Genomic DNA, 15,559 nt, shown 5'->3' on the forward strand with positions numbered 1-15,559 from the left:
ATGTAACACAGAATACATAAAGACACATACATACTCTAACATGTAACACAGAATACATAAAGACATCAAACAGAAAATTATCTGTGGATGAACTCATCACACACACTCACATGGACCTATGTATATCGTACACAAACAAACATCCTTCAAATAATTCCTTATGGACAAACAGGGCTGTATGTGACTCGCTGCTTCACTACTGCTATTAAAACTAGACCGAATGGTACGAATGGTTCAGGCTACAAAGGCTTGCAACATAGCAGTTATTCTGGCAGAAAACTACAACGTGTATGGACAAGCTCTTCCATGACACAATTTCATTACAAAACAGGATTATTAAACAAACCTTCCCTCAATGAAGGCTCTGTCTGCACAATAACACAGCAGGCACACATTCATGTTGTAACTCAAAACCATCTACTGTGGAAGAGAAAACAGTGGAGTACTGGGTCTGACACTCTTCCTCTTATATTTCAGTCATCTCTGTCTTATGCTCTCTCTCTCTCTCCATCACTCTCTGTCTGTCTCTCTCGTCTTTCTCCTCGCAGAGGCAAAGGTGGGTGGTTCTTTACTTGAGCCGAGGGCAAAGTGGCAGGGGTTTTTGTTTACAAACAGACATTCTTATCCTTCTTTTTAGAATTACAGTTAATCTCCATAAAATGATTGTGAAAGATGAGTGACAAGACAAGAGGAATTAGAGATGACATATAATCCGTCTTCCAGTTGACTGGCAGGAAGAAGGAACTGTACCGTATTCAGTCACAACACTTCCTCATATTTGAGAGGTCCCTAGTGCCTTCAGGGCCTTATAATAAATAAATGACTATTTGAAGGCATGAGGTGAATTCTGCCTTACCTAGATGTGTTGAATTGTACTATCCATAGAGCTGTGCCAAATACAATTCCCCTTCAGGGACAATGCAATTCTATTGAATTTAATTGACTGACCAAGTCTCTGAACTACACCTCCCAGCATCCCCTGCACAGTACCTGCGTGGGCGGGTCCTGGGGGACATCATCTCGTTGCCCAGTACGTGGTACCGCCGGGCCTCGTGGAGGAGCTGGTAGCACTCTGGCGCCGTCTGGATGATCTGGTCTCCTTCCACTGTCTGGACAAAGTAGTTTGGGTGCAGCAGGGGCAGMCGGACGTGGTGCAGCAGGTCCTTAAGCACGGGCCTCCGRGGCTCCACACTGTGGTACACCCAGCGCATCACCGCCTCAAACACCACCTCCTCCTTCCCGATGGCCAGTTCGTCACTGCAGATGTACTCCTCCAGCTCGTCTCTCCTCAGGTCCAGGAACTCCTCGTGCTGGGCCACGTCAGGGAAGTTGGCCAGGGCGTACGAGCGGCAGCGGCTGGCCAGCTGTTTCAGAGCGTGGGCGTCGGCGAAGCGTTGGATGCCCAAGCAGTTGCAGGGGTCGAGCTGGTCTTCCAGGAACTTGGCGCAGGCGTCGCGGAGCGTGGAGATCTGGAAGAGGCTGGAGGTCTCGAAGAGGAACTGCACGTTGTCGGTGGTGATCTTGGCKCGGCCCGTGTAGACGTAGCTGAGGAARGAGTCCATGGCCTCGGCCAGGATGCCGTTGATCTCCACCAGCATCTCACGYGACTCGCGGTGGTCATTGCAGAACATGGCACGGAAGTAAGAGGAACAGGCAGAGAGCACAGCGCGGTGGCAGGGGAACTCGCGGCCCTGCACGCTGATGACCACGTCGGTGAAGAGGCGGCTGTCRCGGAACTCGTTGAACACCTGCAAGATGGCCTCCGAGTGGGAGGAGCCGGATGAGAACTCCAGAACTTCATTACCGGTCAGGGTTTTGGAGTCCACTTCGAATACCTTGGAGGGATGAAAYGAATGAGTTTAATTTAATTTTAAAGGCCTACTCTGTAACTTTTAATCTACAGTCAAAAGTGATAACCCTGCACTGGTTTATAAACTGGAAGTGGGGGTCTTGGCCATGTTCCCGTTTGTTTTTCTTCTTGGAAAAWTTTGATTTTAGTATGTTTTTATTTGCCACTTGAGAAATAATTGACACACATTGCCCTTCAAAACACTTGTCAAGACTAGTAAGAACTTGGAGTTGTGATAAAATGAGTGGGTTTAGTGAGCACCTTTCGTTTGACGGCGGGGGAGTCCCTGGTCCCAGAGTCCTCCCTGTTGAGCCGTCTGCCCAGGATCAACACCATGGCTGCTGCCCTATAGACCGACCAGATACCTGGAGGGACAACAGGAAATAAGGTTATAGACCGACCAGATACCTGGAGGGACAACAGGAAATAAGGTTATAGACCGACCGGATGTACGCTGGAGGGACAACAGGAAATAAGGTTATAGACCGACCGATACCTGGAGACAACAGGAAATAAGGTTATAGACCGACCGGATACCTGGAGGGACAACAGGAAATAAGGTTAAGACCGACCGGATACCTGGAGGGACAACAGGAAATAAGGTTATAGACCGACCGGATACCTGAGGGAACAGGAAATAAGGTTATAGACCGACCGGATACCTGGAGGGACAACAGGAAATAAGGTTATAGACCGACCGGATACCTGGAGGGACAACAGGAAATAAGGTTATAGACCGACCGGATACCTGGAGGGATAACAGGAAATAAGGTTATAGACCGACCGGATACCTGAGGGGACAACAGGAAATAAGGTTATAGACCGACCGGATACCTGGAGGAACAGGAAATAAGGTTATAGACCGGGACCGGATACCTGGAGGGACAACAGGAAATAAGGTTATAGACCGACCGGATACCTGGAGGGACAACAGGAAATAAGGTTCAAGTGGTATAGTAGATATGGGTGTAGATCAAGCAATAAATTAGCTGTTTACTCGTTTTATAGGTCTATTTACGCTGTATATTTAATTCAGATTATAAATGTGTTACATGTATGATATAACCCTATATAAGTGTGAGTCAGGTTATATGTGGTGTTTAAGGAACAGTAGATCTGATCGTGCATGTGTTACAGACCTGTTATAAGCCTATGTAGCTCTAGATCAAAACTTACAATTGTTATAAATARGTATAAATCAAGTTATACAAGTCACTTGAAGTTGAACTTAACTACTGAACTTGAACCACTGCTGCTGTGACGAAATGGAGAAACCAAGTACACTCCAGAGGCAATAGCCAGAAAGAAGTCACAAGGGAAACAGCCTGCTTTCCGCTTCAGAGAGAGAAAACTAGTTGTACTAACAATTCCACCGTCTTCAGGGTAGAGCTACTGTATCTTGCATCACAGTAGAGGAACAATTTTTTTTGAGAGAGCTTAGAAAATCCAGCCATACGCACAGGGCCAGTTCCAGGCATAAGCGACATAAACGGTCGCTTAGGGCCCACGGCCGCCAGGGGGCCCCAGTCCCCAAAACATATTTGTATTTCATTTATTTTTAGAACTCATGCAGGGATCGCAACTTACTATTGAGAGTAAGAATAGTAGAACACACCGGGTGCAATTTCAAAATGTGGTTGTGCATCAGCAGTTTTTCTCTTGTTATGTCCGTCACTGACAGTCAGCATGTCAGCTAACAACGCTTAGATTGGTAGTTAGTCTAGCCAGCTATCTAAACTTGTAGTAATCAAATACTGTACCCTGCACTGTACCCACCTCCAGGGGGCCCCGATGGATTTTGTTATTTAAAAAATATATATATTTAACTAGGCAAGTCAGTTAAGTACAAATTCTTATTTACAATGACAGCCAAACCCTAACCCGTACGACGCTGGGCCAATTGCGCGCCGCTCTATGGGACTCCCAATCACGGCTGGTTGTGAKACAGCCTGGAAATGAACCAGGGTCTGTAGTGTCGCCTCTAGCAATGAGATGCAGTGCCTTAGAACGCTGCGACAAATATCATATTAACATGGCATTAGTCACAAAATGTGTAGAATTTCGGAGAACTTGCTTTAAAACTGCAACATTTTYTCTACACCCCATGGCAAAATGTGTAGAACTACAGGAAATTAACTTTGCCGGGAGGTGGGGGGCCCACTAACCAAATCTCGCTTAGGGCCCCCAAAATGCTTGAGCCGCCCCTGAATTATTATTTATTTATTTATTTAACCTTTATTTAACCAGGTAAATATGCACATATCTACAAACTAACCCCTTCCTCTGTACTGAAGCAGATGTTCCCTGTACTACAGTTGAAAAGGCCAGCAATCACAAGGACAATAGAGCTAGAAAGRTTGTTGTGCAATGGTACATCAATCATGTTTGCTTTGAATGAAACTAAGTGAAGAAAAGATAGGCATCACCCCATCATGCTTTTAACAGTGAGCAATCTGCGACACCGGTTGAAGCCGGACCTATAGTCTTTTCAACAGTGATCCTCTAACTGTGTGCGCCTAGGGGCATAGTCTTTGAAACAGACTGACTGCTAAACCAGATTAATGCCATACCAGATTAATGCCAAACCAGATTACCGTCAATTCTGGGAGAAGAGCCTCGGGGTCACTCCTTCTGAGTCATTTTTTTTTCACTTCCAGAGAATGGCAAGTTTGGAGCAAAAAAACGGTATGCGTAGGCTGTCTTCAGCTCACAGTTTTTACACGAACACGCACACGCACAGGTGTATAGCCCCAGGCCAACTATCTCAAACCATCTATTTCATTTAGACGGGAAAACGACTCCTTCACTCTGTCTCATTCTGCCAGGAGAATCTGCTAGTTTTTTTTTTTTACATAAAGATATAGATGTTGACATTTGCTCATGTCGTCTTTGAGGCACGAGCGCTCTTCACGCAGGTCACGTGCTTGCCGTAACTAAATCGAGGCGGCTATTAACCKCAGCGCACGGGTCTGGCCAGCTATCTGATGAACGTAGTCACTCTCATCCCGGCTATATTTAACCTGGCGGTACAGACGCACAAGCGGAACAAAACACACAACTGTTTGCGTGTGTTATCCTAGTCCACAGCTGCAACACCTCCTAGTAATTTTAAGTAACACAAAAGACAGGGTTTGCAAGTGGCAGTGCCTCCTTCCCTGACGCATGTAACATTCCCTTCTTATGACATGTGTAGCTATAGGCTATATAAAGACCACAACAAAGTTAGCGGACTAAACTCCATGGTGGAGTGGAGTTTACTCCGCACGTAACAGCTATTGCATSTCTTATATGGCCACAGTGACCTCGTCTTCTTGTCACGTCTTTTTATTTATTTAATTAATTACACACAATAAACAAGCAAATCACCCAAAACGTTGAGCAGWTTAAATTCTGATCAGAATTGACAGAATCAATGTTATGCAGCATGGAATCGAACATTATTATTATGCAGCAATACGTTGACTGAAAATGTTTTACATAAAACGCATGTACAATAACAACTCAAAAAAAGTTAACTCGTGATATCTGTTATAGAAAGTAGGCTTTTCAATTGTGTACCATCAGCCAAAAACCGATGACTTATTCTCGGCAACCTTGAACAGTGAGCAATTAAGTTTAGGGCAACAAATTAATGCATACGATATCTTGACCAAAAATCCAATGCAACAACGGAATACAAACGCGTATTGAAATACACGTTAYATATTACTTGCTATTTTTAATAAAGTACATTACCTTATCCAAAATKTTCCGTATGAGCCGCCTCGGCTATTTGGAGTCGTGGAAAAATAAAAAAAAAGTTTAAAGAAAATGTTGTTCCGAAAATTCTTGGTCCAAAAATGTTATGATAAAAATAGGTTTCTTTACACATAAAGAAAAACAGAAAAAGATGTTTCTCTATGTCCCAGACATCCTGACTTGTTATGATCGCAGAGACAAAGAACTGTAACAAAGTGTAAACATCACAGGGAGATATAGGTCACATCCTCAGAATTTGCCGACCCAGTCAGCTGGAGTTATTGGTGCTTATGGGTAGTGTATTTCATAAGAAGTGGTTGTGCCTTAGAGTTGTGCAATCAGAAAACAGCACTTCCCAAAGCACCTCTGTCGTCCGCGTGGCTGGCCTTTGTTTGCAAACAAAACTTCCCTGAAGTTGAACACTTTTTCTACAAAAAAATCGTGAAACTTTGTTGTCAACACCAATTGTGTAATAAAGTGCAGACTATTGCCCAATAGTGCRATAGGCCTAATGAGTACTCATCGGGTCATTTATGATCATGAGTTGAGAGACAAGTGTAGTATGAATCAGACATACTTTAGTAACTTTCCTTAATGCTGAAAGCTGACAAAGTTTTTACAATATAAATTGGRTGGAAAACAAACAACAATTTACATTATTTTCAATCACACACTGGTCAATGACATATAGTTGTGTTGTATTCTAYTGTCCTGATTTTTAAAATAATTTTAAAGCTATATAAAACAGTGAAGCTCTTTATAACTCTACGCCATGTGTTAAACAAAGGGTATGTTTTTCAGTTGTAACCCGATATGGGGCACGTGGGTAGAACGGTTAAAAACATGCTGCTGCAGCCGCAGCAAATCTCTACAGTAGGGAGGAGTTAAATTAATCATGTCGTAATTTCATTACAATATTGCACAATCCCATTTAGCCGAGGAARGTTATCCTTAGAGAGCTACTTCCTCACTTTTGGTCTCTGACCCATTTTCAATGTTTTGTCCCAACTTGTCAATGCCTTACGTCATCAGTCGAAAACCCTGTTTTGAAACACAACTGCCCCCTAGTGGATGTTCAATGCATACACATTGTGGCATTGTGAGTCATGAAAATAAAGCAATTTCTTGACAAAATTATTTCCCGAAAAACGTGTTAGCTTTAGTTTACATTGACATGACAGTTGATAGATAAGCAGGTTGTTACATAATCTGTTGTGGACAGACTGGGTAAATAATAAGSCATTGACCAAATTACCAAGCTTTTAGTTCTGGGTTAAAGGAGATTAGTAGTTAGATAACATTTCTCCAGTTCCCGTGGTAACGTTCATTTGACATCCAGCAACAGATGTGGATTCCAGATGTTGTTGACTCTCTGGTCTCTTTGAGGACGACAACATATATCTACTCATGACTAATGCCATAGTTGACCATCTGCCAAAATCAGTTTGATATCGAATTATCAGTGTGCATGTAAACCTACTCACTGTTAACCAACCATTTAGAAAATGATAGAATCAGAGACAGCAGCTTGGTCCATTAAGGTCAATGTCAAAAGTGTTCATGTCACAGACTCTTGGTGTGGGCGATTTGAGCTATCATTACTTTCTGAAGGACAAAATAGAGGAGACAKGGGTTGGTTGTYTCACTAGTTTGTTGTCACACTGGTTATTACTCAAAAGTCAAAGAGGTTGTCATCATTTCAAGATAAACGTGTATCCTCCATGTGGTCAGGTCAGGGTCACAGAACATTGAGGTAAGATGGAATATTATACATTTTTAATTGGTGAAAGTAAATATTCATAGCTTGTTATTTCTTTAATAAACTGTTGTATGATGGAAGTATTTATAAACAAATACTTTTATTGAAAACAGGAAAGGGAGAGCTTTATTTCAAGCCTATTTGTGAGTTTATTATAGGTCAAGCCATGTGGTAACTAGCATCTTAATTAGCAWTGGGTGGGTGGGGGTGGTTGTCACATTGATGTTGGGGTTGCTGGTCATAATGCATCCCCATTACTAAAGTACTAAATGAGTTGAAAAGACACCGAGAAAAACTACAGTCAGGTCCATAAGTACTTGGACAGTGACAAACTACATMATTTTGTCTCTGTACGCCACAACAATGGATTTGAAAGGAAACAATCAAGCTGTGCTTTAAGTGTAGACTTTACTCTTTMATTTAAGGGTTTTGTCAAAAATACTGTATGAACCGTGTAGGAATTACAACAATTTTTTATACATATCCCTCCATTTTAGGGGCTCAAAAGTAATTGGACAAACTAACAATCATAAATTAAATTGTGAGTTTTAATACTTGGTTGCAAATCCTTTGCAGTCAATGACTGCCTGAAGTCTGGAACCCATAGACATCACCAGWTGCTGGGWTTCTTCCCTGGTGATGCTCTGCCAGGSCTTTACTGCAGCTGTCTTCAGKTCCTGCTTGTTCTTGGGGYGTTTTGCCTTCAGCAAGTGAAATGCATGCTCAATTGGATTCAGGTCACGTGATTGACTTGGCCATTGCAGAAGATTCCACATGCTTTGGGTCCATCTGCACTATGAAGCGCCTAMAATGAKTTTTGAAGCATTTGGCTGAATCTGATTAGATAATATAGCCCTAAACACTTCAGAATTCATCCTGCTGCTTCTGTCAGCAGTCMCAGCATCAATAAATACAAGGGAACCAGGCCCATTGGAAGCCATACATGCCCACGCCATAACACTACCTCSAMCATGCTTCACAGATGAGGTGGTATAGTATGCTGTTACGCACGCCTCTATGAAGAGGGAATGCAACACCCTGCTACAACTCAACTCCCTGTGAAGTGAAAGAGGTATGGGACTGTAGGTGTGAGAAAGGATGACAAAGGCAGAGAGTGGTACCGTTTACAAGGAATTTATTCCATCACACGGTAATATGGGGAAAAGGGGCTGGATGGAACCAAAGCAAAGAAAGTAAATGTCAAAGCCCCCTCTCCTATCTTACCTGCCTACCCACCTAACTTAGTACCACCTGGTGCCCTAACCAAAATACAGGGGGTGGTCGGCCCAGGTCTTAACTAGTGTGCCWAGACAGTGAATATACTACGGGTATATGTATGCCCACGGGCCTCTTGCCTAAGCACTCCTTAGGTGCCTTCACCTTCCCCCCTGGGAACAAATGAAACAGAATATCAAACAATATCTCAAACAAACTAAGAAACAAAGGACATCAAATAAGCTCTATCTGATAATGCAACAAACTAACACAGTACATACCAAATAACTTCCTGAAAAACAACCAACACTATATAACCCTCTGCTCCCTGAGAAACAACCAACACTATATAACCCTCTGCTCCCTGAAAAACAACCAACACTATATAACCCTCTGCTCCTGAAAACAACCACATATTAACTCTTGCCCAACTGAAAAACACACATATATCCTGCTCCTGAAAAAAACAACAACCTATATAACCTCTGCTCCCTGAAAAACAACCAACACTATATATACCCTCTGCACCTGAGAAACAACCAACACTATATACCCTCTGCACCATGAAAAAAACCAACACTATATAACCTCTGCACTCTGAAAACACCAACACTATATATCTGCACTGAAAAAACCAACTATATAACCTCTGCTCCTGAAAACAACCAACACTATGCCTGAAACACCAACACTATATAACCTCTGCTCCTGAAAAACAACAACACTATATAACCCTCTGCCCCTGAAAACAACCAACACTATATAACCTCTGGTTCCCTGAAAACAACCAACACTATATAACCTCTGCCCCTGAAAAACACACACTATTACCTTGCTCTGAAAAACAACATTATAACCCTCTGCACCTGAAAAACAACCAACACTATATAACCCTCTGCATCCTGAAAAACACCAACACTATATAACCCTCCTGCTCCATGAAAACAACCAACACTATATAAACCCTCTGCACCTGAAACAACCAACACTATATACACCTCTGCACTATGAAAACAACCAACCTATATACCTCTGCTCTGAAAAAAACAACCACACTATATAACCCTCTGCCTCATGAAAAACAACCAACTAATACCCTCTGCACCTGAAAAACAACCAACACTATATAACCTCTGCACCTGAAAAACACCAACACTATATAACACTCTGCTCCCTGAAAACAACAACACTATATAACCCTCTGCTCTGAAAAACAACCAACACTATATAACCCTCTGCTCACCTGAAAAACAACAACAACTATATAACCCTCTGCTCCTGAAAAACAACCAACACTATATAACATTGCACCCTGAAAAACAACCAACACTATATAACCTCTGCACCCTGAAAAAACACAACACTATATAACCCTCTGCTCCCTGAAAAACAACCAACACTATATAACCTCGCTCCTGAAAAAACAACAACACTATAACTCTGCACCTGAAAACAACCAAATATACATCTGCCCCTGAAACAACAAAACACTATATAACCCTCTGCTCCTGAAAAACAACCACAATCTCCTCCCTGAACAAATATATACCCGCCATAAAAACAACATATATAACCCTTGCACCCTGAAAAACCACACACTATATAACCCTCTGCTCCTGAAAAAAACAACATAACCCTCTCTAAATAACACCAACACTATATCTCTTGCACCCTGAAAAACAACCAAATATATACCCTTGCTCCCTGAAAAAAACACCAACATATATAACCCTCTCTCCCTGAAAACACCACACTATTAACCTCTGCACTCTGGAAACAACAACACTATATAACCCTCTGCTCCTGAAAAACAACCAACACTATATAACCCTCTGCACCCTGAAAAACAAACCAACACTATATAACCCTCTGCACCCTGAAAAAAACAACACTATATAACCCTCTGCTCCCTGAGAAACCAACCACCACTATATAACTCTGCTCAGAAAAACAACACACTATATAAACCCTCTGATCCATGAAAAACAACCACACACTATATAACCCTCTGCACCCTGAAAAACAACCAACACTATATAACCCTCTGCTCCCTGAGAAACAACCAACACTATATAACCTCCTGCTCATGAAAAACAACCAACACTATATAACCCTCTGATCCATGAAAAAACAACCAACAACTATATAAACCCTCTGCACCCTGAAAAACAACCAACACTATAATAACCCTTGCCCTGAGAAACAACCAACACTATATAACCTCTGCTCCATGAAAAACAACCAACACTATATAACCCTCTGATATGAAAAACAACCAACACTATATAACCCTCTGCACCTGAAGAAACAACCAACACTATATACCCTCTGCTCCCTTGAAAAACACCAACACTACAGTGGGCAAAAAAGTATTTAGTCAGCCACCAATTGTGCAAGTTCTCCCACTTAAAAAATGGGAGAGGCCTGTAATTTCATCATAGGTACACTTCAACTATGACAGACAAAATGAGAAAAAAAGTCCAGAAAATCAACATTGTAGGATTTTTATGAATTTATTTGCAAATTATGGTGGAAAATAAGTATTTGGTCAGTAACAAAAGTTATTTCAATATTTGTATATACCCTTTGTTGGCAATGAAGAAGTCAAACGTTTCTGTAGTCTTCACAAGGTTTTCACACACTGTTGCTGGTATTTTGCCCATTCCTCCTCAGATCTCCTCTAAAGCAGTGATGTTTTGGGCTGTTGCTGGGCAACACAGACTTTCAACTCCCTCCAAAGATTTTCTTGGGGTTGAGATCTGGAGACTGGCTAGGCCACACCAGGACCTTGAAATGCTTCTTACGAAGCCACTCCTTCGTTGCCGCGGCGTGTGTTTGGGATCATTGTCATGCTGAAAGACCCAGCCACGTTTCATCTTCAATGCTTGCATGGAAGGAAGGTTTCATCAAAATCTCACGATACATGGCCCATTCATTCTTTCTTTACACGGATCAGTCGTCTGGTCCCTTTGCAGAAAACAGCCCAAAACATGATGTTTCCACCCCATGCTTCACAGTAGGTATGGTGTTCTTTTGGATGCAACTCAGCATTCTTTGTCCTCCAAACACGACGAGTTGAGTTTTTACCAAAATATAACTGAACAATCAACGTGAATATCAACACTCTCTCTGACTCATCACACTGGCATCAAACTTTAGACGGGCCTGGACATGTACTGGCTTAAGCAGGGGGACCGTCTGGCATGCAGGATTTGAGTCCTGCGGCGTAGTGTGTTACTGATGGTAGGCTTTGTTACTTTGGTCCCGCTCTCTGCAGGCATTCACTAGGTCCCCCCATGTGGTTCTGGGATTTTTTGCTCACCGTTCTTGTGATAATTTTGACCCCACGGGTGAGATCTTGCGTGGGCCCAGATCGAGGGAGATTATCAGTGGTCTTGTATGTCTTCCATTTCCTAATAATTGCTCCCACAGTTAATTTCTTCAAACAAGCTGCTTACCTATTGCAGATTCAGTCTTCCCAGCCTGGTGCAGGTCTACAATTTTGTTTTCTGGTTCCTTTGACAGCTCTTTCGTCTTGGCCATAGTGGAGTTTGGAGTGTGACTGTTTGAGGTTGTGGAAGGTGTCTTTTTATACTGATAACAAGTTCAAACAGGTGCATTATACAGGTAACAAGTGGAGGAAAGAGGAGCCTTCTAAAGAGAAGTACAGGTCTGTGAGAGACAGAAATCTTGCTTGTTTGTAGGTGATCAAATACTTATTTTCACATAATTTGCAAATAAATTCATAAAAAAATCCTACAATGTGATTTTCTGGATTTTATTTTCATTTTGTCTGTCATAGTTGAAGTGTACCTATGATGAAAATTACAGGCCTCTCTCATCTTTTTAAGTGGGAGAACTTGCACAATTGGTGGCTGACTAAATACTTTTTGCCCACTGTATATAACCTCTGCTCCCTGAAAAAACACCAACACTATATAACCCTCTGCTCCCTGAAAAACAACCAACACTATATAACCTCTGCTCCCTGAGAACAACAACACTATATAACCCTCTGCTCATGAAAAACAACCAAACACTATATAACCTCTTGCTCCATGAAAACAACAACACTATAAACCTCTGCACCTGAGAAACAACCAACACTATAAACCCCTGCACTCTGAGAAACAACAACACTATATAACCTCTGCTCCATGAAAACAACCAACACTATATTACCTCTGCACCCTGGAAACAACCAACACTATATACCCTCTGCACCCTGAAAAACAACAACACATATAACCCTCTGCTCCCTGAAAAAACCAACACATATAAACCCTCTGCTCCCTGAGAAACAACCAACACTATATAACCCTCTGCTACCTGAAAAACAACCACACTATATAACCCTCTGCCCTGAAAAACAACCAACAGTATATAACCTCTGCTCCTGAAAAACAACCAACACTATATAACCTCTGCTCCCTGAAAAACCCACATATAACCCTCTGCACCATGAAACAACCCACTATATAACCCTCTGCTCCCTGAAAAACAACCAACACTATATAACCTCTGCACCCTGAAAAACAACCAAATAATAACCCTCTGCTCCTGAAAAACAACCAACACTATATAACCCTCTGCTCCCTGAAAAAACACACCAACACTATATAACCCTCTGCACCCTGAAAAACAACCAACACTATATAACCCTCTGCACCATGAAAAAAACAACACTATATAACCCTCTGCACTGAAAACAACCAACACTATATAACCCTCTGCACCCTATGAACAACCAACACTATATAACCCTCTGCTCCCTGAAAAACAACAACACTATTAACTCTGCACCATGAAAAACAACAACACTATATAACCCTCTGCACTGAAAACAAAACATAATAACCTCTGCTCCTGAAAAACAACCAACACTATATAACCCTCTGCACTGAAAAAAACAACCAACACTATATAACCCTCTGCCCCTGAGAAATAACCAACACTATAAAACCCTCTGCTCCCTGAAAAACAACCACACTATATAACCCTCTGCTCCCTGAAAACAACCAACACTATATAACCCTCTGCTCCTGAAAACAACCAACTATATAACCCTCTGCACCATGAAAACAACCAACTATATAACCCTCTGCACCATGAAAAACAACCAACACTATATAACCCTCTGCACTCCTGAAAACAACCAACACTATATAACCCTCTGCTCCCTGAAAAAACCAAACCTATATAACCTCTGCTCCCTGAAAAACAACCAACACTATATACCCTTGCTCCCTGAAAAACAACCAACACTATATAACCCTCTGCACCCTGAAAAACAACCAACACTATATAACCCTCTGCACTGAAAAAACAACCAACACTATATAACCCTCCTGCTCCCTGAAAAACAACCAACACTATATAACCCTCTGCTCCTGAAAAACAACCAACACTATATAACCCTCTGCATCTGAAAACACCAACATATAAAACCTCTGCCTGAAAAACACAACACTATATAACCCTCTGCACCCTGAAAAACAACCAACACTATATAACCCTCTGCTCCTGAAAAACAACCAACACTATATAACCCTCTGCTCCCTGAAAAAAACCAACCATATATAACCCTCTGCTCCCTGAAAACAACCAACACTATATAACCCTCTGCACCCAGAAAAACAACCAACACTATATAACCCTCTGCACCCTGAAAAACAACCAACACTATATAACCCTCTGCACCCTGAAAAAACCAACACTATAATAACCCTCTGCTCCCTGAAAAACAACAACACTATATAACCCTCTGCACCTGAAAAACAACCATATACCCTTGCACTGAAAAACAACCAACACTATATAACCCTCTGCTCCCTGAAAAACAACCAACACTATATAACCCTCTGCTCCCTGAAAAACAACCAACACTATATAACCCTCTGCACCCTGAAAACAACCAACACTATATAACCCTCACTGACAACACAACACTAACTAACTTGACCTGACAAACAACCAACACACCGCTCTCAGCAATTTAATTTCTTCTATCACAATGGAATTCTCTCTCTATCACAATTGAATATTCTCTCTCTATCACAATTGAATATCTCTCTCTATCACAATGAATATTCTCTCTCTATCACAATTGAATATTCTCTCTCTATCACATTGAAATTTCTTTCTATCAATTGAATATTCTCTCTCTATCACAATTGAATATCTCTCTCTCTATCTCTATCACAATCACAATTGAATTCTCTCTGCATTCTCTCTCTCCTGAACAGAACACTGGCATTTATATAGCTTCAGGAGTCTAATTGGATACAGCTGCTTCTTGACGAGGGGGCGGGGTTAGCTCCAATTAGCCATGGAGTCGACCAATCAGGAAGCCATCTCCTGAAACACACACTTAAATACACAAACTACAACACAGAAACTGGGGAACGTAACATATGCTTCGGCTCATGACAGTTCCTTCAGGTCTCCATACTCTTCCCATCATTCTGGTACAAGTTGATCTTTTGTCTCATCTGTCCATAGGATGTTGTTCCAGAACTGTACAGGCTTTTTATAGATGTTGTTTGGCAACCTTAATCTGGTCTTCGAGTTTACCAATGTTTCCGTCTTGTGGTAAACCTCTGTTATTTACTCTGTCTTTTCTTGAATGTTGACTTTGACACAGATACCATCCAGGAAGTAGGCGTGTTATTGATCTGGCCAACTGTTGTGAAGGGGGTTTTCTCCACCAGGGAAATCATTCTTCTGTCATCCACCACAGTTGTTTTCCGTGGTCTTCCGGGCCTTTTGGTGTCCCTGARCTCACCAGTGGGTTCTTTCTCTTTAAGAATGTACCAAATAGTTGATTTGGCCACACCTAATGTTTTTGCTATCTCTCTGATGGGTATGTTTTGATTGTTCAGCCTAATGATGGCTTGTTTCACTGGCAGTGACAGCTCTTTGGATTTCATATTGAGGGTTAACAGCAAAAGATTCCAAATGCCACACTTGAAATCAACTCTAGACCTTATATCTGTTTA

At 41.8% G+C, this 15,559-nt stretch overlaps 1 protein-coding gene across 1 annotated transcript in view; it reads right to left on the minus strand.

Annotated features, from left to right (window-relative positions):
* Positions 1 to 5,853, minus strand: part of LOC111957052 (kelch-like protein 24) — a 60,776-nt gene extending 54,923 nt beyond the window's left edge. The window contains exons 1-3 of the mRNA XM_023977773.2: positions 5,585 to 5,853; positions 2,111 to 2,214; positions 991 to 1,835 (exon numbers count right to left, since the gene is read on the minus strand). Coding sequence (XP_023833541.1) covers positions 991 to 1,835; positions 2,111 to 2,185 — 920 coding nt within the window. The 5' untranslated portion in view covers positions 2,186 to 2,214; positions 5,585 to 5,853. The remainder of the gene's footprint in view (positions 1 to 990; positions 1,836 to 2,110; positions 2,215 to 5,584) is intronic.
* Positions 5,854 to 15,559: the final 9,706 nt, after the last annotated feature.

The sequence above is a fragment of the Salvelinus sp. IW2-2015 genome, linkage group LG32, assembly GCF_002910315.2.
Source record: "Salvelinus sp. IW2-2015 linkage group LG32, ASM291031v2, whole genome shotgun sequence".
Lineage (NCBI taxonomy): Eukaryota > Metazoa > Chordata > Actinopteri > Salmoniformes > Salmonidae > Salvelinus > Salvelinus sp. IW2-2015.